The sequence below is a fragment of the Pipistrellus hanaki genome (genome assembly GCF_964339955.1).
Source record: "Pipistrellus hanaki genome assembly, chromosome: 11".
In the NCBI taxonomy this organism is placed as follows: Eukaryota; Metazoa; Chordata; class Mammalia; order Chiroptera; family Vespertilionidae; genus Pipistrellus; species Pipistrellus hanaki.
Genome location: NC_140513.1, coordinates 65,207,960 through 65,232,542, shown reverse-complemented (window position 1 = coordinate 65,232,542; position 24,583 = coordinate 65,207,960). Strand labels below are relative to the sequence as shown.

The window sequence follows — 24,583 nt, the reverse complement described above, 5'->3', positions numbered from 1 at the left end:
GAGAGAGAAGTGGGTAGAAGTCCTGGCATTGCTGAGGGGGAGGATACCTTTATGAATCCACTTTAGATGTGGTAGTCAGGTGTGCCTGGGGTCAGCTCCAGGGCGACCCTAAATGAACTGAAACAGAAGAGGTCTCCTCGTATAATTACACACTTCACTTCACCAGAATGACTGAACTAGTTAATTCTGCAGGCACTTAATGATACAGCCTCAAAATAGGTTAAACAAATCAAAAAGCTTAATGGAAATACTGAGAGAAATAGATAAATCTCCAGTCAAAATGATGGCTGTGAGGGAGAAACCAAGATGGCGGCATAGGGTGGACACCTAAATGCAGCCTGCCGCAACAATTTTGAATTTACAACTGGAAAACAGAGGAAACATCGCCCTGAAACACCAGACGGCTGGCTGAGTGGAAGCTCTGCCACCTGGGAAGGGAAGAGAAGGAGTGCTAAGCCTCGGGGTTTGTGGAGGAGTGGAGATCTGTGCACGCGGAAGGGTTGGCTGCAGAGTTGCTGCCGAGTTTGCTGCTGGCTTGCTTGCTGCACACAGAGAGGGCGGGCCAAGTTGGTTGCTGACTTAGCCCCGGCTCGTAGAGAGGGCAGGCAGCTAACGCGTGGCAGGCTTTCTTGTTCAAGAGGAAAACAGGGCTGCCCTATTGCTCTGATAGACAGCCCCAGCCAGGAAGAGGCCGGACTGTCAGGCAGTGGGTAGAGCTCTCGCGGAGGTGCATGTAGCCAGTGGCCATTACTGTAGAACTCAGAAACCAGACCCTCTTAGGGAGGGGCTGACGGGAAACTAAAGCTTGTCTACACCACCCGGAGACTCTGCCATATCCAAGCAGAACACGGAAGCCCTCCCAGAGGCTGGCTTTCTTGTTCAGGAGGGGAAAAACAAAACAAAACAAAAACTCCCCACTGCACTGAGAGACAATTCTGAGCCGGGAAAAAACTGGCTGTCAGGGAGCAGGCAAAACTCGAGAACAGCCTTTCCCCAAGTGGAGCACGCGCCTGCAACCAATCTTGCAGGACTTGCCACGAATAGGACTTTCCTAAGGCGGGACTGACGGGGAACCAAAGCTTGTTTGCACCACGCTGAGACTCTGCCCCATCCAAGCGGAGCACACAAGCCCTCCTAGCTGAGACACAGCTGATCTTCACAGCCAAATGGCTTGGAGAACAATGCTTCCCAGTGATACCAACAACAAGCAGGGCTTAACAACAAGACTGCACACACAGCCCACAAAAGGCTACACCAAGACTGTCCACCTCAGGTAACTGGGAAGGCTGTGCTACTGGGCTCTACCAGGACACCTAGCACACAAAACTATTCCATCAAATCAGGGAAGCAGCTAATATGCAGAGAAGAGGCAGGACACAAAGGAAGGAAATGGAGGAAAGTAAAAGAATGGACATTGAGTTCAAAATCACAGTTATAAGGTTTTTCAAGAATTTCCTAGAAAAGGCCAATAAAATAAACGAGACCTTTGAGGATATGCAAAGGGATCAACTAGAAATAAAGAATACATTGTCTGAAATAAAAATACTATACAGAGTCCTAAAAACAGAATGGAAGATCACAAGAATCAAGTCAAAGATTTGGAACACAAAGAGCCAGAGGACACTCCTCTGCAGAAGCAAGAAGACAAGAGAATCCAGAAAGTTGAAGATAGTGTAAGAAACCTCTGGGACAACTTCAAGCGAACCAATATCAGAATTATGGGGGTCCCAGAAGATCAAAGAGAGCAAGATACCGAAAGCCTATTGGAAGAAATAGTGACAGAAAACTTCCCCCACCTGGGGAAAGAAATAGACTTACAAATCCAGGAAGCACACAGAACCCCAAACAAAAGGAATCCAAAGAGGACCACACCAAGACACATCATAATTAAAATTCCAAGAGCAAAAGACAAAGAGAGAATATTAAAAGCGTAAGGAAGTAAAAGAAATAAAGTTTAGAATGTTGAAAAGAATGAAACAAAACTGTCACTTTTTTCAGACTAACTGTGAATATAGAAAAATCCAAAAGAAACTACAAATAAATTACAGTTAATAGTTCATGGTTTTGCAGGTACAAAAGCAATATAAGGATATGCCCTCTATTTTTCCAAATAATATATTTTTAAAAGATACGTTCAAGAGCGAAAATACTTATAAAATCCCAATCAAAATCCCAAAAGTTTATTTTTCTGACGGGTTGACAAGCTACTTTCAATATTTATACGGAAATGTAAACGACCAAGAACAAGGAGGGAAGACTTGTTCTACCTGAGATCAAGACTTTTCCTAAAGCTACAGAAATGAGATTGTGTGGTGATGCTGCAGAAAACACAGACAAATGGAAAGCAGACAGAGCCGAGACCGGATTGGCTCAGTGGTAGAGCGTCGGTCTGAGGACTGAAGGGTCCCAGGTTCGATTCCGGTCAAGGTCATGTACCTTGGTTGTGGGCACATCCCCAGTAGGGGGGTGTGCAAGAGGCAGCTGGTCGATGATTCTCTCTCATTGATGCTTCTAGCTCTCTATCTCTCTCCCTTCCTTTCTGTAAAAAAAATAAATAAATAAAATATATTAAAAAAAAAAAAAGAAAGAAAGAAAAGCAGACAGAGCCCGGAAACAAGCCCGTGCACACAGGAATGACTGCCGTCACACAAGTGGCACAGTATTAAGGACAGACTTTTCTACTGAGTCTGTGACAACTGATTGCCTTACACCATCCACAAAACACCAACTCCAAGCATATTAAAAACCCAATTCTGAACAACGATATGCCATTTATCTAGAAAAATATCTTTATAGCCTCAGAGCAGAGCAGGATTTTCTAAATTAGAAAAACAGTGATCAGTCATAAAGGAAAAGGCTGGTAAAATTTAGCTATTTTAATATTAAGATTCCTTTTCGTAACAGGAAATACATCATAAAAGGGGAAAAAAGATATGCCCACAGTGAAAATGTATTTGTAATACTGTATATAACTAACAAAAGGACTATCATTAATATATTTTTTATAACTTCTACACAAATCAGTAAGAATAAGACATCTACCCAATAGAAAAACAGGCAAAGTCTTGAACAAGTACTTCACAAAAGAGGATATCCAAATGGGCATTATAAGATGAGAAGCCACACGACCTCACTAATAACCAGGGAAATGCAAATAAAAGTGGAGAAGATGTTATTACACACCTACCAGGTCAGCACAGTTAAAGTGACTGTCACATCGAGAATGGGCAAGAAGGAGGAGCAGCAGGAGCGCACGTCTGTCAGGAGTGTGAACTGGTACAGCCACTTAGGAGAACAGCTGGACATCGCCTATTCAAGTTGAAGATGAACACACAGAGCCAGCTAGCCGTTCCACTTCTTGATGCAACTACCAGAAAAACGCATGCACACTTGCTGTTTTGGAATGAGATTCAGATTTTAAAGCCCTGACTCCCAGGTGACAGTATTTGCAGATAGGACATTTAAGGAGGTAACTAAGGTTAAAGGTCATGAGGGCGGAGCCCTAGGCCACTAGGACCAGTGTGGTTGTAAGAGGATGAGTCCCCAGGAGTGCGCGCACACAGAGTGAAGGCCACGTGAGGACATAGCTGTCCACAAGCCACCGACAAGCACCTTGGCCCTGAACTTCCTGTCTCCAGACGGTGAGAAAGTAAATGTCAGCTGTCTGTGATGCTCTGTTATGGGACTGCTAGCTGAGATCCAACCATAAGTATGTTGAAAACAGTACTTTTTATTTTTCTAGCTCCCAAACCAGAAACAACCCAAATTCCCTTAAACAGGAAAACAGACAAGTAAATAAAAGGACACAGCCAGAGACAGGGTGGATAAATCTTACCATCATCATAATCAGACCCAAGATACAAAAGAGCACATGGGGCTTAATCCCCTTTATATAATGCTCAAAAATAGGCAAGACGAAACTACATAACTCAGGGATGCATACAAATTTGGAAAAATTACCCCCCCAAAAAGCAAGATAATTATTATTATAAAAGTCAGAAGAGTTTTTGGTAAGGAGGATTCTGGGATCCCAGCTCACGACCTCAGTCATGATTATGAGGGTAATTACTTATTCAACTTATTCGCATACAATTCCTTTTCCCTAGGTACGGACCCTTATTTCAGAATTTTTAAATGTTTAAAGTGTTTGACAATTATAGTATATCATAAACCAAAAGTAAGCAAGCCCAATAATATTCTGGTTTTTCCTATGATGACTGGCTTAGTATCCTCTGTATACTTCAGTAGGTTGTTTTTCCTCTTTCGGTGATGTCCCCGATGACTGGTGCTGTACCTCAGCCTGACGAATAACCCAGTGCTAGCCGCCAGCATTTGCCCAGGCCTCGGAGACACAGCATGAACAAGCCATGGGAGTTTCTAACCGTAAGGAAATGACCATCTAATTTAGCCTTTAGCCTCCCCAAATTCAAAATGTCATCATAACCCATTACATGCCCCCTGTGCTGAGGACTGCTCTAAGGATTCAATGTCTGACCGAATGCCTCGCACCCTGCATCTGTCCACCAAGTTCCATTCCACATCCCAGGAAGAAAAGGCAAATCTCGTATTTCTAGTTCCACAAGGGACAAAACTGTGTTATTTCTGTAAATATCAAATTGTATTCTTCATTCCACTCATAGCTTTTGTCAATCCATGCTAAAAATGAAAACTTAAAACAGGGATCAACAAACTAGGACCCAAGAGCCAAATCCCACCCATCTCTCTTGTTTATGTAAATAAAGTTTTATTAGAACACAGCTATACTGATTCATTTATATACCTTCTATGGCTGCTTCCATGGCATAGTGGTACAGCTGAGCAGTTGCAACAGAGATGGTTTGGGCCACAAAGCCCAAATATTTATGATCTGGTCCTTTATGTATTATCTGATACCGGACTTTGCCATTTCAGAAGACACAGCATTTATTAAATGTCAAGTGCTAAGCACTCACTTCTACCATTATTATGTTACAATAATGGACAACTGAATATATAAAATCTTAATTAAGAAGCTTCTACCTAATGTAAGCAGGAAGCATCATGTATACAGAAATGGACATGTACTCTAAGATCAATTTGTATTTATTGGGTCGGCAGCTAAGTAATTGCGGGTTTCACACATATATGGCTTCAGTTGAATTTTTAGGTTTGCAGACGTAGTACAAATGTAAAACACATTTTGTTATTTGATAGTTGGCTATTCAGCTGTTAATCAGTAAAAAAAGTTTTTTGATCTGTTTTGTAGTTTTCGTTTGGCGTTCGTTGAAAAATGGAAAATCAAAAGGAACATTTTCGTCATATTTTGCTTTTTTATTTCTGCAAAGGGAAAAATGCATCGCAAGCTCATAAAAAGTTATGTGCTGTTTATGGTGACGAAGCCTTAAAAGAACGGCAGTGTCAAAATTGGTTTGCCAAATTTCGTTCTGGTGATTTTTCACTCAAAGATGAAAAACGCTCTGGTCGTCCAGTTGAAGTTGATGACGCCCTAATCAAAGCAATAATCAATTCGGACTGTCACAGTACAACACGTGAGATTGCAGAGAAGCTTCATGTATCACATACATGCATTGAAAATCACTTAAAACAACTTGGCTATGTTCAAAAACTCGATACATGGGTTCCTCACGAACTGAAAGAATCACAGTTAACGCAACGCATTAGCAGCTGCGATTTGCTAAAGAAACGTAATGAAAATGATCCATTTTTAAAACGACTGATAACTGGCGATGAAAAATGGGTTGTTTACAACAATATCAAGCGGAAAAGATCGTGGAGCAGGCCAGGTGAACCAACTCAAACAACATCAAAAGCTGATATTCATCAAAAGAAGGTTTTGTTATCAGTTTGGTGGGATTACAAAGGAATTGTCTACTTTGAACTCTTACCACCCAACCAAACGATCAATTCTGATGTCTACATTGAACAACTAACGAAATTAAACAATGTAGTTGAAGAAAAGCGGCCCGAATTGACAAATCGAAAAGGTGTTGTATTCCATCATGACAATGCAAGGCCACACACATCTTTGGTCACTCGGCAAAAATTAATGGAGCTTGGTTGGGATGTTTTGCCACATCCACCATATAGTCCTGACCTTGCACCATCTGATTACTTTTTGTTTCGATCTTTACAAAACTCCTTGAATGGTAAAAATTTCAATAATGATGATGATGTCAAATCGTACCTGATTCAGTTTTTTGCTAATAAAAACCAGAAGTTTTTTGAACGTGGGATTATGATGCTGCCTGAAAGATGGCAAAATGTCATTGATCAAAATGGGCAATACATTACAGAATAAAGTTATTTAGTTCCATGAAAAAATTGTCTTTGATTTTCTTTTAAAAATCCGCAATTACTTAGTTGCCGACCCAATATGTGCGAGAAGCCACTGCTTGCCAATACTGTCACAAGTATACCAAGGAATGCGGAAGGCCGATGGACCTTGGGCATTAGCAGGGCTAATGCTAAGCTCTGTTTGTTCATGTTGAGATAGTGGTGGCTCAAGGCAATCCTCTAACCTGATAATTCTTTTACTCTTTACCAAACTTCACCTTTGATATTCCTGTATGCATTACTAGAGAGCAAGATGTGTATCTAAAACTGAATAAAAAGCAGACGGGCACAAGTCTTGGTGTGTCTCTTCAAGAAAGAAGCTCCACCTGGTCCCCACGGCCTTCTAAATTCATATTTCGTGTATAGTGTTTTCATTTGTGCATCAACTCCACCTTCAGATCCTGAATCCCGCTGCAAAGGTCATGGCAATTATGTAATATTTTCACATCTTCCATCATAGCTATATATCCTTTTACTCACATACCTTTATAGGAATTTTCTTGTCAAAATCAGGAAAGTGAATTATTTTATTTAGCTTGGACACGTACAGTATCATTATGGTAGCCGCCATCTAAAAAAGGGAGAAAAGAAACTTCAGCAAAAAAATATGTGGACTGTTTCAGGTACAAAGACATCAGAAGAAAACCGATTCATCAAAAAGCAATATATCTGCCATAGCTGGTTTGCTCAGTGGATAGAGCACCAACCTGCAGACGGAAGCGCCCCAGTTTCCATTCCGGTCAGGGGCACATGCCTAGGTTGTGGGCTTGATTCCCAGTAGGGGGCAGGAGGCAGCCAATCAGTGATTCTCTCTCATCATTGATGTTTCTGTATCTCTCTCCCTCTCCCTTCATCTCTGAAATCAATAAAAATATAGTTTTTTAAATGGACAGGAGAGAACCCTTGATCAGCTGCCTCCTGCATGCCCCCTCCTGGGGATCAGGCCCAAAACCCAGTTCATCTGTGCCCTTGGCCAGAATTGAACCCCGAAGTGCTGCAGGCCCTTGCTCTATCCACTGAGCCAAACCAGCTAGGACTAGGATGCAAAGATGTAAAGACTCCTTCAACATGATCATAATCCTAAACCTTGATCCCAATAAGTTTACAAACTTAATGGGACCCATGCTAAATTATAACTGTGGTTTATATTTATGACTTACTTTATAATTCTTACAGAAACATACTAACACTTATTTAAAATATTCTGTAATTCAGACTTTTAAAAATAGGTCTGCTGGCCTCTTCCCCCAACAGATTAAAAATCAAAAGGACTCTACCTTGAGTACAGCAGTGATTTTATTTGCCTCAGGGATTTCCAAGGACAGTTCATCACTAATCTTTTAAATGCTTTTCTCTACGTATTTTCACAATGAAACATAAAGATAACTTTTTTTTTTACCTTAAGTAAATATATTGTTTGTTATTTTTGTCTCCCTAACATGATGTTTCAAAGAGTACCTTATTAGTAAAACACGTAATCAGAACAATGTTTAATCATATAAATGACAGCTTTTCCAGATTCACAATTATAGTTAGCAAGATATAATTTCCATAATTTTAAATTTTTCTCCCTATAACTTAAAGCAAAGCAAGACAAATAAAATCTCTGATGCCTGTTACACTTGTCTACTGGAAATCACCAGCATATGACCACAAGAATAAACAATCCACAGATTAAAATTAATGGAAAATTTCAGAAACAGCCAAGCACGTTAGTCCGAAAGATTTTCTCAACTTTATAGCTGAGAACAAAGATCACAAACCATAGGAAGTAAACGTGTTTTGCTTTGCCCACAGAGAGTTTTGTGAAATTGGAATCCATCGCTGGCATTTACAAATGGGAGATCTGATGTAAAAACTCAAACACCTGCTTCTCTTGAAAAAACTCTGGAGTTCTGATAATTAGGGCCTCGTGGGCCCCACTCACCTCCCCAACCCTCTTCCTCGCCAGCTCAGAGGCTGAACCCCAGCAGCAGGTGCACACCTCACGGTAACTTCCGGTCCGTTCCCGGCCCCGGCCCCGCCCCAGCCCAGTCCCTCTTACCCACCAGACAGACCCGGGAGACTGCAGTCCGCTGGGCCCTTGTTTTAAAGTAATTACATTCCATTAAGGAAATTAAAATCAGTTCTTATTTTTCCTACAAATACACTGTTCCTAAATTGCAGAATGACATAAAATATGTGTTATTTCATATTGCTTCACCAAAAGTACCATGGTCAGGTGAATACATTTATAAACCACAGTCTTAAATAAAAAGCACTTAAAACTGCACCACGTGTAACTGACTAATTAAGAGGTTAATTCCACTTACCTGTCCAATTCCAAGTACAATTGGTGATGGGAAACTACAAAAAAAAAAAAAGAAATGATTTTAGCAACTCATAAAAATTTCAAAACAGTCTATAATACACAGTTATAGGCATTACTTAAAGTCTTCAACTTTATTTCCACCTTAGATGAAATCTTGACATCAAATCGTTCACTTTTTATCTGTTGGCTCCTCTTTTACTTTTTAAACTGATGGTTGTGAAACTTGGCAAACCTTGTTGCCCCTTGAGCTGGACTGTCATTATATTAACAAACAACATGATTATGTATATAGGAAGTCAAAAGAAAAATTTATCAGAAGTAATGAATACTTGAGCAAGATTATTGGATACAAGACCAACATATAAAAAAAAAAAATCTCTATACCAGAAAGATACAAAGAAAATGAAAATTTTAAAGATGTCAATAACACTAGCACCAACTAACACTAACTGGGTATTTTATGGTGCAAGGAATTATTTCTACATTCGGAGCCCAGTGAACAAAATCCGTGCACGAGGGGTGGGGGTGGCCTCAGCCTGGCCTGTACCCTCTCCAATCTGGGACCCTTCGAAGGATAGCCTACTGCCAGTTTACAGGGATCCAGCCAAAACTGGCAGTTGGACTTCCCTTTCCCAATCCAGAACCTCTGGCTCCTAACCGCTCACCTGCCTGCCTGCCTGCTGATTGCCCCTAACCACTCTACCTGCTGACCTGCTCGCCCCAACTGCCCCTGCCACCGGCCTCTCACCCCCAAATGCCCCCCTGCCAGCCTGATCACACCCAACTGCCCCTCTGTGCCACTGTACTCGCCCCCAACTGCCTCCCCTACCGGCCTGCTCACCCCTAACTGCCCCCCCCCCTGCTGGCCTGCTTGCCCCCACCTTCCCTCCCCACTGGCCTGCTCACTCCCAATGCCACCCTGCTGGTCTGCTTACCCCCAATGACCCCACACCCCACCAGCCTGATCACCCACAACTTCTGTCCCATCCTAGCCTGATCGCCCACAACTGCCCTCCCCTCTTGGCCTCTAACAGCCTCTACGTTGGCCCCGCCATCATGGCTTTGTCCAGAAGAACGTCTGGAAGGTCTCCTGGAAGGTCTTCCAGGCTAATTAGCATATGACCCTTTTATTAGTATAGATAGAGACCTGGTGCATGGGTGGGGGCCGGCTGGTTTGCCGTGAAGGGTGTCCCGGGTCAGGGTAGGGGTTCCCTTGGGGTGTGGGACAGCCTGAGCGAGGGGCCTGTGGTAGTTTGCAAGCCAGCCATGTCCCCAGGGGGTGAGGGTCCCTGCTGGATGGGCATGACCAGCCTGGGTGAGAGGCTGAGGGCTGTTTTAAGGCTGGCCACACCCTATTCAGAGTGGGGGTCCCCATTGGGATGCCTGGTAAGCCTAGGTGAGGGCTGATGGCTGTTTGCAAACTGGCCAAGCCTCCTAGCAGGCCCCTCACCCCAGGGGAGTGTGGCCAGACTAGGTGAGGAGCGGATGGCTGTTTTCAGGCTGGCTATGCCCCTTGGCAATCCAGGTTCCCAGCCCCTCCTTTTTTACTTTTATTTCTTTTTCAGTGCCTCCTTGAGCAGAGGCCAGAGCTGGCTGCAAGTAGGTATCTGGGATTTATTTATCTTCTGTAATTGAAACTTTGTCACCTTGAGCAGAGCCAGGGCCAGCCAAGGTGGGAAGGAAGCTTGGCTTTCTCCATCGCGGGGGGACAACCCAAGCCTCCTGCTTGCTCCAGCTCGGTGGTTGCTGCCATCTTGGTTGGGTTAATTTGCATACTTGCTCCTGATTGGCTGGTGGGCATAGTGGAGTGATGGTCAATTTGCATGTTTCTCTTTTATTAGCGTAGATTTTCAGGTACAAAATGATATTGGGAAGTTTGTTGTTTTATCAGTAGCAGACGTCCGTGCACGTTTCTAACAGCCAGACAGGAGGTGGCACCTGCCTGGTCTGCACTAGACCCACCCTGTGAGGGCCACCCACTCAGCCCCGAGCCACACCCACAACCAGGCCCACACTGCAGGCCAGGACGGCGGTGTTTTGCACCCCAATTTGAGGTTAAGAAGGAAAAACAATCAGCAGAAGCAAACACTCTGCAAGGTTTTGTTTGTCAGCAGTTTGGGAGAAGGGGTTCCGGGCAGGGCTGACTCGTGTACCAATGGCCCTGTGGAAAGGCCCTCAGAGGCAGAGACCCTGGAGGAAAGTGGCCGGGACGCACTGACTTTGAGGTTTTGTGTTCACTTTGCCCTCGGCCCCTTTTCCATCGGCATCCCCTGTCCTTCCCGCAGAGCTTGAGGCCGAGGGCTCTCTCAGTCGTGCCCAGGGCCTGATTCGGATCGGACCGGCCCATCCACTCTCGTAGTCCACAATGAATGATCTGTGGCTTTTCGATGATTTCTGCCACCAGGCCCTTCTGCGTCAGCCCCAGGCCCCACAGGCCTGCTGGGTCCTTCCTACCCTGGCTCTCCCAACTGCTCGGCTGAGAGAATGACCAGTGGCCCACTCCTCGGAAGTCTCCACGCCTCCTCGTGTCAGAGCTGAGACGGCCTGCGTGGGTGTGGCCTGCGTGGCCGTGGCTCACACGCCCTCCTCTGCAGCCTTCCCTGTGGGCTTTCCACCCAGCTTGGGGCAGGCAGTTCTGGCAGCTTCAAGACCAGGAGAAGCAACGTTGGCTCTTCCCCCTGGGTGACATTTGTTTTTTTCAAACAAGGTCCTTCTTATGTCTTAGAAATACATATTGGAACACCTATGATGATATACACTGAATGGCCAGATAATTATGATCTCTGAATGCATAATAATCTGGCCACTCAGTGTATATCCCATATAATAAAAGGCTAATATGCAAATTGTCCCCTGGACCAGGAGTTCGAGCAGCAGGCAGGCCAGCCAACCGCACATTCCCCTCCCCTGGCCAAGCTGGCTAGACCCAACCCATGCACGAACTCATGCACCGGGCCTTTAATACACACACACACACACACACACACACTGAGTGGCCACATTATTATGAGTTCAGAGGTCATAATAATCTGGCCACTCAGTGTATTTTAAAGTTGTTTCCAAATAAGCTTGGAGGAAAAGGTGGGATTGAGTGAAGGGGGGATATAAATGCAACAAAGCTGCTGAAAATGAGCGATGGCTACATAGTGACTCATTACATTGTTTTGGGTGGTTTTCCTTTTTAATAATATACCCAGGTATCTTACCTAACAATAGACAAACAAGTAAATTGACCGTACTGCCGCTACACTCACAGCCAATGAGAGTTTGTATGCAAATTAGAAGGCCAAAGATGGCAGCGGCCCAGCTGCTCCAGGTGTGGAGTGGCCAGGCAGGGCAGGACACCTGCTATGAGATGGAGGGCAGGGCGTGAAGGGATCTACAGGAGCGGAGTGCCACAGCGAAGACAAGACTGCAGACTCCAGACTCTGTAGCGAAGTTGAAGATTTATGTCTGCAGCAAAGATGAAGAAGGCAGACTCTGGCCGGAGTGAAGGCCTGGGTCCTGGGTGCCAAAGGAAAACCAGTGCTGGAAGCCAAGGGAAGGAAGGCCTATTGCACAAATCTCTTCATGCAAAAGGCCTCTTGTCCTATCTAATAAAGACAGAATATGCAAATTGACCATCACTCAGCAACAAAGATGGCAGCACCTACAGCCAATAAGGAGGGAATATGCAAATTGATGTGACAAAGATGGTGGTGGCCGCTCCGGGCCTCTGGGCAGTGTGCTCTCGCAGGCATGGAATGGCTGGGGCAAGGTGGGACGCCTGCTATGTGGGGGGGGCGGGAAGTAGAGGGAGTACAGGGGGGCGGCAGGGCCAGAGCGAAGGCGGAAGGTGGCTCTGGCCAGAGCGAAGGCCTGGGTCCCAGGTGCTGGAGGAAAGCCTGTGCCGGCAGCCAGGGGAAGGAAGGCCTATTCTTGCACAAGTCTTCATACATCGGGCCTCTGATAAATCTAATAAAAGATTTCTAAGAAACACCTCTACATATAAAACTATAAGCCAATACAGTATTTAAAAAATAAAGAAGCCCTAAATGAAGTTCTCCAATAGGAAACTCACTATTGTAGCAAGGATCATCATACTCAAACTGAGCCGCACAATCAGTGCAATCTCTAAAACCATCGGCAGGTGCTTTGAGGAAATGGACAAGCTGAGTCTAGAGCTGAACAGAAAGGCAAGGAGCACAAAGATTGCCCAAGACGATCTTGAAGAAGACATGGCTCTGCTGGATGTCAGCATCCACTGTCAACTTACAAGAAATGAGACGGGTGCTATTTGGACAATGGCAGTCCAAAGGCCAATGGAAGAGAGCAGAGATAGGCAGACACAGACACATACTGATTCTTTTTTTTTTTATATATTTTATTGATTTTTCACAGAGAGGAAGGGAGAGAGATAGAGAGTTAGAAACATCGATGAGAGAGAATCATCGATCAGCTGCTCCTGCACACCCCCTACTGGGGATGTGTCCACAACCAAGGTACATGCCCTTGACCGGAATCGAACCCGGGACCCTTCAGTCTGCAGGCCGATGCTCTATCCACTGAGCCAAACCGGTTTCGGCCACATACTGATTCTTGACAAAGGTGACAGTGCAGAGCAATGGGGAGAAGATGTCTTTCCACAAATGGCACTGGGTCATGTAGATGCAGAATCCTGACCCCCACCTCATACCGTACTGAAGGCAGCCACCCCCTCACCGTGCTCACTCACTGTCCACCCCTTCACTGGCTCCCAGTGGTTCTCTCAAACTACGAAAATAGGGGGAGATTAAAAAACAAGCCACCTAGCCTTCGACCTGCCTATCAGAAGGAAACACGCCTATTTCAGACAGGTAAGAAGAGAATGAAAAATCAGGATAAATATCTGGACAGTACCATGTACCGGTAAGAATAAAATTGACTCTCATAGATGGACACTGGGTTGTGCCACCGGGATACCTACCCTCTTCACTCCCTAGGAGCCCACACACATCCTCCCCCTGAAAAAAGCCGCCTTGCCCATGGCACACGCCATCTCTGAGTGCAGCCTCATCCCAACCGCTGGTCTACGCAGACACAGAAAGGCTGTGGCTCGGTCAGAGCGGGACCAGCTTTGTTGTGAGCACAGCACAGACCAATCTCTCCCTCTGCCTAACCCTGCTTCCCGCATCCCCTGCACTGGAGTGAACCCTGAGAGTTCCCCTCGAATCCTTTCCCCAAATCTCAGACTCCGCCTCCTGGAGATTATAACCTGGGACAGCAAACAAAATAAAAGGCAACAATATAAGCAAACAGTAAAACAACAACAACGAAAGGCTCACAGGAGGGAGACAAAGAGCCAGTCTAGAAGAAAATAAGACACGTGGAGAGAAGGAACTCTTCATAATTGCTTCCGGCTAACGAACACCTTAATAAGAAAATGATGACACGCTGGCTGGTGTGGCACACTGGTTGGAGCACCAGCCTACACATAGAAAGGTCAAGGGTTCGATTCCTAGTCAAGAGCACAGATCTGGGTTGCAGGTTCACTCTCCCCCACATCCCCACACCCCACCCGCTGCAGGACGTGTGCAGGAGGCAACCAGTCAATGTGTCTCTCTCACATTGATGTCTCTCTCTCTCTCTCTCCCACACCCCTCCCTCCCACTCTCTGAAAAGCAATGGAAAAAATATCCTCAGGTGAGGATTAACAACAACAAAAAAGGTGATGTCAACAAAACGAGACTTCAAATTGAGAAGATAAAACAACCAATAAGAGGAAAAGGGAGTGTACAGATCCATGGAAACCAACTGAGGACCCAAACAACATACCTGCCACATGAACAGTTTAGAAACCACACGGAACTAAATGGCCACTGCTGGAAACAGAACTACCAGCACTGGAGGCAATCAGAGTGAATGCAGAGGAAAAAGACAAACTCAAAAATAAATAGATATGAAAGACAGACATACACCCATGCAGGGCTAATTGCTGAGCCTGGGTGTGAAGAACTCAATAAAAAGAGAAAATGATCATCATAATAAAAAGGACCTGAGGCTGCATGTTGCCAGGCCACCCACCCCCCGCCCAACAGGGTTTGACAGGGGACCTCAGGCCATGCCCTCTGTCCTGGTTCCGGGCTGGGGGACCTGAGGCTGCGCGCCCCCCCCCCCCCCCCACAACCACCACCACCACCGCCCGGTGGGGCTTGACAGGGTGGAGCCGGCCAGGTCTGGGTCTCACTCGATTTCGAGGCACCAAGGGTGAGTGGGGACTTGACTCTGGGTCCCTTGGCACGCCCCAGACTCTGACAGGAGGGGGATTTTCATACACATTTTACTAATTTTCTCTCATCTCTGACACTTCTATTCTAGAGAAAGGGCAAATAACAATATTAAAATATTTCCTCTAATTAATTCCCTTTTAACATGCACGAATTTCATACACCCGGCCACTAGTTTAAAGAGAAAAGAAAGTCATTTCTGTGGCATAAGGAAAATGAATGCAGGTAATTAGAAACCTTGGGAATTAATGGGGTTTTGTTAAAACACTGTCACCCAATTCTTTGAATTCTTCCAAATTAATGGTTAACAATCATATCTGTGAAGAATGCTGAACATGCCCGAACCCAGTGGTCAGCAAACTTATTAGTCAACAGAGCCGAATATCAACAGTACAACGATTGACATTTCTTTTGAGAACCCAATGTTTTAAACTTAAACTTCTTCTAACACCACTTCTTCAAAATTGACTCGCCCAGGCCGTGGTATTTTGTGGAAGAGCCACACTCAAGGGGCCAAAGAGCCGCATGTGGCTCGCGAGCCTCGGTTTGCCAACCACTGCCCTAACCAGTTTGGCTCAGCGGATAGAGCGTCAGCCTGCAGACTGAAGGGTCCCAGGTTCGATTCCATTCAAGGGCATGTAACTTGCTTGTGGGCACATCCCCAGTAGGAAGTGTGCAGAAGGCAGCTGATCAATGTTTCTCTCTCATCCATGTTTCTAACTCTCTATCCCTCTCCCTTCCTCTCTGAAAAAAAAAAAAAAAAAAAAAAAATCAATAAAGTATATTTTTAAAATTTTTTTTAAAAAGAATGCTGAACATGATTAACACAGCAGCCATGAAATCTCCATAAAAAACCCACCTGACAAGGGAATGCACCCATGAGGAGTCAAATCAAAATAAAGAACCCTGGAACGGAGGCATTGTGGTAAAGGGCTGTTACTGATCACTGTACCCACCAAACAGAACAGAGTCAGACCCCTGTGGGGCTATAATGACAGACCGGATGCTACAATCTAAAAGCAGTTTTAGAGGAGAGAGGCGGGTGTGTGTGTGTGTGTGTGTGTGTGTGTGTGCAGGGATCATCTGTCAGCAGAGAGTTTATACATACTATCAAAAAGTGAAGCGTGTTTATAAAATAAACATAATCAACTTCTTAATGTTTTCCATGACCTCTAAATCTGAGAGGGCTCTTATAATAAATATTAACTCTTGTAGTGAAGAAATGTGTACTTGAAAGTCAACAATTCTTTTAGTTGAACTTCCTCTTTTCTCCATTCAAATCAGTTGGAGGTAAATTCCATTCTTACATGCAACTTGCATTCTCAACCTCAATTAAGACTTCAAATGCAGGCAGCATGATTAATGGTGAGGCAACCCCTGTACGCTGTAACAGGAAGTTCACAGGGCCAGCAATGAGGTCGTGTTGCCAAAAATGTTTCATCTGAGTGTAATCAAGTCTGTAGATCTAACTTTCAGGGAGGGAATAGAGGAAAATAAATTCAGTGAGACTTAAAAAAGTAAATCGGGTAATCCATACCTTGGGACATTTTACAACACAGCTGGCCTGGGCTTTCCACCAGGTCAACAGCATGGGGAAAGGAGGCCCTTTTCCAGATGAAAATAAACTAAAGACATTCACTCTATGCAGTGCATGAAGCTTGATTGGATCTTCAATCAAATATATAGAAACAACTATAAAAACATCTTGGGGACAATAGGAGTAAGTAAAAATTTCGTATTAGATTGTTTTTGGAAATTGCTGTCAAATTTAACAGAAAAAAATGATAACTATGTAGAAGACTATCCATACTTCGGGAGAGGCATGTTGAAGTATTTCAGTGAAGTGTCATGTTGTTTGCAACTTACTTTCAATGGTTCTGAGGAAAAACTGCAAGCAGCAACATGCTAACCGCTGCATCTGTGGTGTGGATATGGGTGTTGGTTGTACACTTGCTTTCCATTTTTCTGTATGCTTAAAGCTTTTTGTAAGAAAAGGTGATGGGGAGGATGTAGGTGATCCTCAAAAAAAATTAAGTAATTAAGGGAAAGTCCCCTTCCCAACTCCTTTTTGGATTTAAGAAAACTATCTATAAATAAACTAGAGGCCCGATGCATGAAATTTGTGCAAGAATAGGCCTCCCCCACCCCCATCCCCCAGCGCTTTCCTCGCAGCCCCAGCTTTGACAGGAAGGATGTCCGGTCTAATTAGCATGTTACGCTTTTATTATTACAGATGAGTATAATATGTGATGCTTGTAGTGTGGACCATTTATATAAGAAGTAATTCAATCTATGCATCTGTCTTCAATCCATCCATCTAAAAAGGCAGGAGGAGGATGGGGGCGTGGAGGTGTCACATCAAAGAGCAAAGCCTGAAAGAGCCATTCTGGGACAAGGAGAGCTGTTTGAGGTTCTCCATCAACAATGTAAAGTCAGACCCACCAGCCCAGAGTGGTTTTCTCTCGGGATGGTCAGAGCTGTTCAAGCACTGAAGGAAGGAGGCAGAAGAAAGGAGGAGCTGGTGCTGGACACGTGACAGCCCAGGTGGGGGCCTCACGGGAGTCACATGACTTCCAGGGCTGGCCTGTGGACCCCTGGGCCCCTGGGCCTGAGGGAAGGGCTGCGGGGAGTCCCCGCCCCTCATCCCCCACAGCCTTCCCCTTGCAGCTGGAGCACAGGGAGCCGCCTCGGCAGGGCAGGGGCCAGCGGCCCTGGCTCAGGATGCTGCAGGTGCGCGCTGAAGCCAGAGGCGACCAGACACAGGTCTCTCCATGTGAGCCCGGGCTCAGGGGCCAGGCCAGGGAGCAGGAGCGGGAGGAGTCGCCAGGGGCCTGTGCAGGGCAGGGACGGGGAGCCACGGCCCGTCCGCCACCAGCTCCACCCAGGGGCCGATGGGAGCAGCGTCTTCCAGAGAGGCACGTTTTCATCCAAGTTTTGAGGAAATTAGAACTCGTTTCGGTTTGGACTGCAGACTTGCCATTTCCCCGTTGGCGGGGCCCAGGCCGCGGCTCTTCCAGAAGCCTCTCCGAGTGGCTCACCCCCCGGAGGCCTGGGACCCGCTGCGTGGTGCCCCCACGCAGACACACAGCCAAGCTTGTGAGGTGCATGCCATTTAGTTCCATTTTTAAAAAAATATGTTTTATTGATTTTTTTACAGAGAGGATAAGAGAGGGACAGAGAGTCAGAAACATCGATCAGAGAGTCATTGATCAGCTGCCTCTTGCACACCCCATACTGGGGATGTGCCCGCAACCAAAGTACATGCCCTTGACCGGAATCGAACCCGGGACCTTTTAGTCCGCCGGCCGACGCTCTATTCACTGAGCCAAACCGGTTTCGGCTAGTTCCGTATTTTTAAAGCATCATTTCCAAGTCTTTTCATGTCATAAAGAATAGCATTAAAATGGCAACAAAACCACCGACCACCCTGACTCAGAAAGCCTTGCTTTTCCCGCTCATCCCAGCATGGCCGACAGTTCAAGGCCGTTGGCAACCCTCTCTCTGTCCAACCAGGAAACGTCAGCATTATGCTGAACTAAGACCAAGTGAAATAATTAAAACAGATAACTAAGGCCACCCATCTGTCTCGTACCCCAACCCCAAATCTGCTCAAAATCAAAGAGAAAAAACATCCCCTGAGCCACAGCCCAAGACCCCGTGAGAGAGGTGAGGGCTAAGGTTCGTCCTTCCTTCCAACCTACAACAGCTAATGCTCAGGTCAGATTTCTGTGGTTATGGTTGTAACCAAACCACACCAGCCCTCCTCCCCTCAAACCTGCCCCGGAGGCATTTTGAGAAGAGAGAACGAACAGTGCTCTTGGAACAGGGTTCTCCAGTTGCATAACATTGCAGAAATGTGAACCGCTCACACAGAAGGTGTTGAGGGTTTTGTCTTGCTGAGACAAAAAACTATTTTCTCCTTCAGTTGTAGAACGTGACAGGTTGAAGATGGAAAGGCCAGAGCGCGGAACGCCTCCTCTAACACTCTTCCCGGCTGGGCCCTGCCCTCCCCTGCGTCCCACTGCCCCCCCACTGCCCACCTGGCCAGACAGCACCCTGCTTGCCCAGGTTCAGAAAGCGGGGCTGGGCTCCTCCTGTCATCTGGATAAGGCCCACAAAGAGTGTTCTCCTGGGTCCTACCAGAGGTGTCCAAGCTCTCTTTGCTTCCCTTGCGTATGTGAGATGACCAGGTTCAGGCACGGGGCCGTTCTCATTTCTGTAACGTGGGGTTTGCATTTCCCATGGACACCAGCACACACACCGCAGCACCCCGGGGAAACCAACAGCCACAGGCCCCCCAGACACACCCGCCGTCTGTGGCGCCCCCATATCCCATGCTAACCCCAGCCCCGGCCAAGCAGTCTCTTAGAATTATCCAGAATACTGCAACTGCTTCCCAGCTCTTCTCCCTGCTTCCAGTATCATCACTGTTCCACCCCCTCACCTGCCAAAGAAATCTTTTCAAAAACACAAATTATGTCGTATCATCCCCTTTGTAAAAACCTTTCAAGGGGCTCACCATTGCGTTCAGACTACAATTAAAATAATCTGTGTGGTTTGAAGGTCTCCCTGCTTCCACGCTTGTCCCCCATTATCTCACCTCAACCCAGCAGCCAGAGTGATTTAGGCCAGTGGTTGTCAAACTCATTAGTCAACACACCCAAATATCAACAGTACAATGATGGAAATTTCTTTTGAGAGCCAAATTTTTTAAACTTAAGCTTCTTCTAACGCCACTTCTTCAAAATAGACTCGCCCATGCTGTGGTATGTTGTGGAAGAGCCACACTCAAGGAGCCAAAGAGCCGCATGTGGTTCGCGAGCCGCAGTTTGTCCATCACCCATTTAGGCCATGCTATTCCTCCGCTCCTTCCAGTGGCTCCCAACTAGCTCACAGCCTCCAAGGGGGCCACAAAGGCCCTATACAATCCACCAACCCATCACCTGAGCCCCACCTAGTACCACGCATCCACCATCACCTGGGGCCCACCTAGTACCATTCATCCACCATCACCTGGGGCCCACCTAGTACCATTCATCCACCATCACCTGGAGCCCACCTAGTACCATTCATCCACCATCACCTGGGGCCCACCTAGTACCATTCATTCCACCATCACCTGGGGCCCACCTAGTACCATTCATCCACCATCACCTGGGGCCACCTAGTACCATTCATCCACCCATCACCTGGGGCCCACCTAGTACCATTCACTCCACCATCACCTGGAGCCCACCTAGTACCATTCACTCCACCATCACCTGGGGCCCACCTAGTACCATTCATTCCACCATCACCTGGGGCCCACCTAGTACCATTCATCCACCATCACCTGGGCCCACCTAGTACCATTCATCCACCCATCACCTGGGGCCCACCTAGTACCATTCATCCACCCATAACCTGGGGCCCACCTAGTACCATTCACTCCACCATCACCTGGGGCCCACCTAGTACCATTCATCCACCATCACCTGGGCCCACCTAGTACCATTCATCCACCCATCACCTGGGGCCCACCTAGTACCATTCACTCCACCATCACCTGGGGCCCACCTAGTACCATTCATCCACCATCACCTGGGGCCCACCTAGTACCATTCATCCACCATCACCTGGGGCCCACCTAGTACCATTCATTCCCACCTATAACCTGGGGCCCACCTAGTACCATTCATCCACCCATCACCTGGGGCCCACCTAGTACCATTCATCCACCATCACCTGGGGCCCACCTAGTACCATTCATCCACCATCACCTGAGGCCCACCTAGTACCATTCATCCACCATCACCTGGGCCCACCTAGTACCATTCATTCCACCATCACCTGGGGCCCACCTAGTACCATTCATCCACCATCACCTGGAGCCCACCTAGTACCATTCATTCCACCATCACCTGAGGCCCACCTAGTACCACTCATCCACCATCACCTGAGGCCCACCTAGTACCATTCATCCACCATCACCTGGGGCCATCTAGTACCATTCATCCACCCGTCACCTGGGGCCCACCTAGTACCATTCATCCACCCGTCACCTGGGCCCACCTAGTACCATTCATTCCCACCCATCACCTGGGCCCACCTAGTACCATTCATCCACCCGTCACCTGGGCCCACCTAGTACCATTCATTCCCACCCATCACCTGGGCCCACCTAGTACCATTCATCCACCCATCACCTGGGGCCCACCTAGTACCATTCATCCACCCATCACCTGGGCCCACCTAGTACCATTCATTCCCACCCATCACCTGGGGCCCACCTAGTGCCATTCACTCCACCCGTCACCTGGGGCCACCTAGTACCATTCATTCCCACCCATCACCTGGGGCCCACCTAGTACCATTCATCCACCATCACCTGGGCCCACCTAGTACCATTCATTCCCACCCATCACCTGGGGCCCACCTAGTGCCATTCACTCCACCCGTCACCTGGGGCCCACCTAGTACCATTCATTCACCCGTCACCTGGAGCCCACCTAGTACCATTCACTCCACCTGTCACCTGGGGCCACCTAGTACCATTCATTCCCACCCAAGCTCCTTACTCATCTCACTTCAGTCTTGGCTCAAATGTCACTTCCTTGGTGAGGCTTCACGGACCACGATGAGACAGAATGCTTTTCCATGCCCACACTCCCTACCTCACTCCCTTTCCTGCCTGATTTATTTTTCTCTTGACTGCACAGCCACATGTGCCATGACATAAATTCTAGCAGTTTATTTCTTAACTAGAAGCCTGGTGCAAGAATTCAGGCATGGGTGGGGTCTGGCCGGCCTGCCCCATGGGGCCCATCAGGCTGGGCTGGAAAGGGCCATGGTTGGCTGGCTGACCAGCCCCACCCTGTCTAGGGAGTTGGGGGCCAACTGGGGGTGGAGCCACCCAGGGAGTGAGGGCTGATTGGGGCCCGGATCAGGATGATTGGCTGCCACAGTGCATGTCATAGCCACCCGTCATTCAGTTCGCTGGGCTTCTCTATAGATTCCTAGAAAGCTCCATGTAAGCTCTGGGAGGATGGCTGTACGGCCTCTGACACTTAGGATGTTGATCTGCTTTATTCACTTTTGTATCCCAAGTGCCTAGAACAGTGCCTGACATAAAACAGGTGCTTCATTAATATTATTGAATGATCTGATCCTGCCTTCCCTGCAGACTTCCCAGATCTCTCCTTCTCCCACTTGCTCTTTCAGCTCCAGCCACAGTGCCCTCTCTCTGTTCCTGCCCCAGGCCATGCCCGGGCCACGCCCATGTCCCTTCAACACCTTCCCTGCTGTCTGGAATGCTGCAGCACCAACCCCTCCACCGGGCACTCTCATTTCACACCTGAAACCGCCTAGCTGATTCATGAACCCACTTGTTTATTTTCTGTCTCCACCACTGACCTGGGACCTCCCAACAGAGGCTTTGTGTTGTTCACAGCTGCTTCCCTGGTGCCTGCAACTGCTTGGCACATAGTAGGTGCTGCTCAGTGCATAGTAGGTGCTGTTCAGTAAGTATGTTTCAGGTGTAAGCAGCCCAGCCCATGTGGGTCTCCACTTTTCCAAGTATGATAAGAAAGCTGAAGATACTCTGACATCTCTATGTGCTCTTTATGAAATGCTGATTTTACAGTCCGTAGCAAGTATAGTTTGCAAAGATCCTCACTTATGACAAGTCCTGCAAAGCTCTGGGAGGCACTTACGGGACTTTATTCAGCTTTTGCATCTGAGAAATTATCGAGCTTTTGCACCTGAGAAAACTTTGTTGACTGTGGGTCTGGCCCAAGAGGACAGCCACTAAATGGTGGAGCTGGGTCTGAATTCACAGCTCTCAACGCTGCTACTGTGACAGCAGAATTAAACAGGTTTTTCTAGTCCTTACACCCAGGTTCAAGGAACCACAAATTTGCTGGGAACTAATTCTGGGAACTTCCCATTGTTCCCCCCCACCGTTTGCCATGAACATGCTGGTCCTGTGAGAATGATCACACAATACAAATGAACTCCTCCGCTCAGGACCGATGAGATTATTGAACATCTAGATCCGTACTTTAAAATGTTCACTTGTTTCCGCCCGCGGGTGCACCTGAGCGCCTGGGTGACCCGCGGGAGGAAGCAGTGCGAGGCTGTCCCCGCCCCGGGCAGGAGGACGTGGTTGGGCTGCGGCTGGGTTTGAGAAGGTCCGGGCCCTGTGCACCCGGGCACGGTGCGGGGCGCCGCCCTGGGCACTGGCGCTCCGCTCTCCCCCGCCCGCCGCCCCGGCCTCCGCACCGCGGGCGCCGCAGACCCACCCCGGCCCGCGGGGCGCGCCATCCCGCCGGCGGCGCGGTCCCCGCTGGGCCCCGCCCGCCCCGGGCCCGCTCCCCGGACGCCTCACCCGTAGGTGGTCAGCAGCGCCTTGTTGACCAGCACGATGAGGAAGGAGCAGGTGCCGTAGAAGAGCGCCGACAGCAGCCGCGGCAGCCGGCCGGAGGCGGGGTCGCCGTCCGCCTGGCGGGTCATGGCCCGCGCCCGTCCCGCCGCCCGCCGCCCGCCCGCGGCCCCGCTCCGGCCGCCCCACCGGCCGCCCCACCCAGTTCCGCTCCGCCCGCCGCCCCAGGGCGCAGTCCAAACAGGAAGGGCCCGGCGGGAGCCCCGCGTGTCGGCGCCCCAAAGCCGCTGGGGGCTGGTGCTGGGAAGCGGTGCGGCACCTGTGCCGGGGGCGCGGGGTGGAGGGGCCTGCCTGCTCCTCGCTCTCTCGCTGAGTTTTCGGGCTGGTGTTACTTTGGGTCTACAATGCTTCTGCAAGGCAGACTTTACAGGGAGTGAAATGCGGATTTCCGAGGCCACGGGGCAGTGCTTTGGACAAATGCAGACACCACGTCCCCAAAGCGCCCTTGGCCGCCCGCAGGCAACCAGCACTCACTCCGCCGCCCCGGCGGCTCTCCCTTTCTAAGTCCCGGCAGGTCCTCTGCGAAGGCTCCCTCCCTCCTTTTCCTTTTGGCGGCTCGCCCACGTTCCTGGTCTTGCCCAGCAGCGCTACAGTGTGCCCACTCGCCAGCTGGGGGGATGCAGGTTGCTTCGTTTAGGGCGATGATAACAAAACGTTTCCACATACATTGGTGTGTGCAGGTGTCATTTCCGTTCGGAAGGCCCCCGAGGGGGCGGGGGGAGGCCTGGGGGCGGGGGGAGGCCTGGGCGCGGGAGTGCGGGCTCAGGGCTCCCCCGCTTCTGCGTGCTTCCCGGCGGCTACCACTCCCTCCCAGAACCGCCGGCTCTCGCCAGGACCCACCTGCTTTGGCAATTTTTCAAGTGTCCCATATTTTCATTGTAAATAATTAACTTTGAAAATCTGAAATCTTAGCTTTTAAGAAAAGCTACATATTTCAACGTAAATATTGGTAAGAACTAAAGCGGACCTTTGGACAAATAACTAGCACTAAAAAAAGCAGCAAGAGTTCACATTACCCAAAACAAGAGGGGAAAAAAACGAAAAAAAAAAAACAAAATACACAAGACCATTATAAAATAGAAAATGAATTCACAGGCAAGTTGAATAACATAATCTGAACTTGAAGTCATTTTGGTTAATTTCCTAAAAAATCAATTAAGTTTCCAGTGAGTCTCCAAATAAGTTTTGACTGCAAAACAGTGAAGTCACTTTTAATGACAGCCTTAACAATATTTGCATTTAATTTGTTTCTATGCCCATACTTCCAAGACTACA

At 47.8% G+C, this 24,583-nt stretch overlaps 1 protein-coding gene across 5 annotated transcripts in view; it reads right to left on the bottom strand.

Moving 5' to 3' along the window:
• Positions 1-23,439, bottom strand: part of SLC35D2 (solute carrier family 35 member D2) — a 60,508-nt gene extending 37,069 nt beyond the window's left edge. For all 5 annotated transcript variants that reach the window (XM_084898987.1, XM_084898988.1, XM_084898989.1 and 2 more), the window contains exons 1-3: positions 23,255-23,439; positions 8,646-8,679; positions 6,818-6,904 (exon numbers count right to left, since the gene is read on the bottom strand). In XM_084898987.1, the coding sequence (XP_084755113.1) occupies positions 6,818-6,904; positions 8,646-8,679; positions 23,255-23,379 (246 nt within the window). In that variant the 5' untranslated portion in view covers positions 23,380-23,439. The remainder of the gene's footprint in view (positions 1-6,817; positions 6,905-8,645; positions 8,680-23,254) is intronic.
• Positions 23,440-24,583: the final 1,144 nt, after the last annotated feature.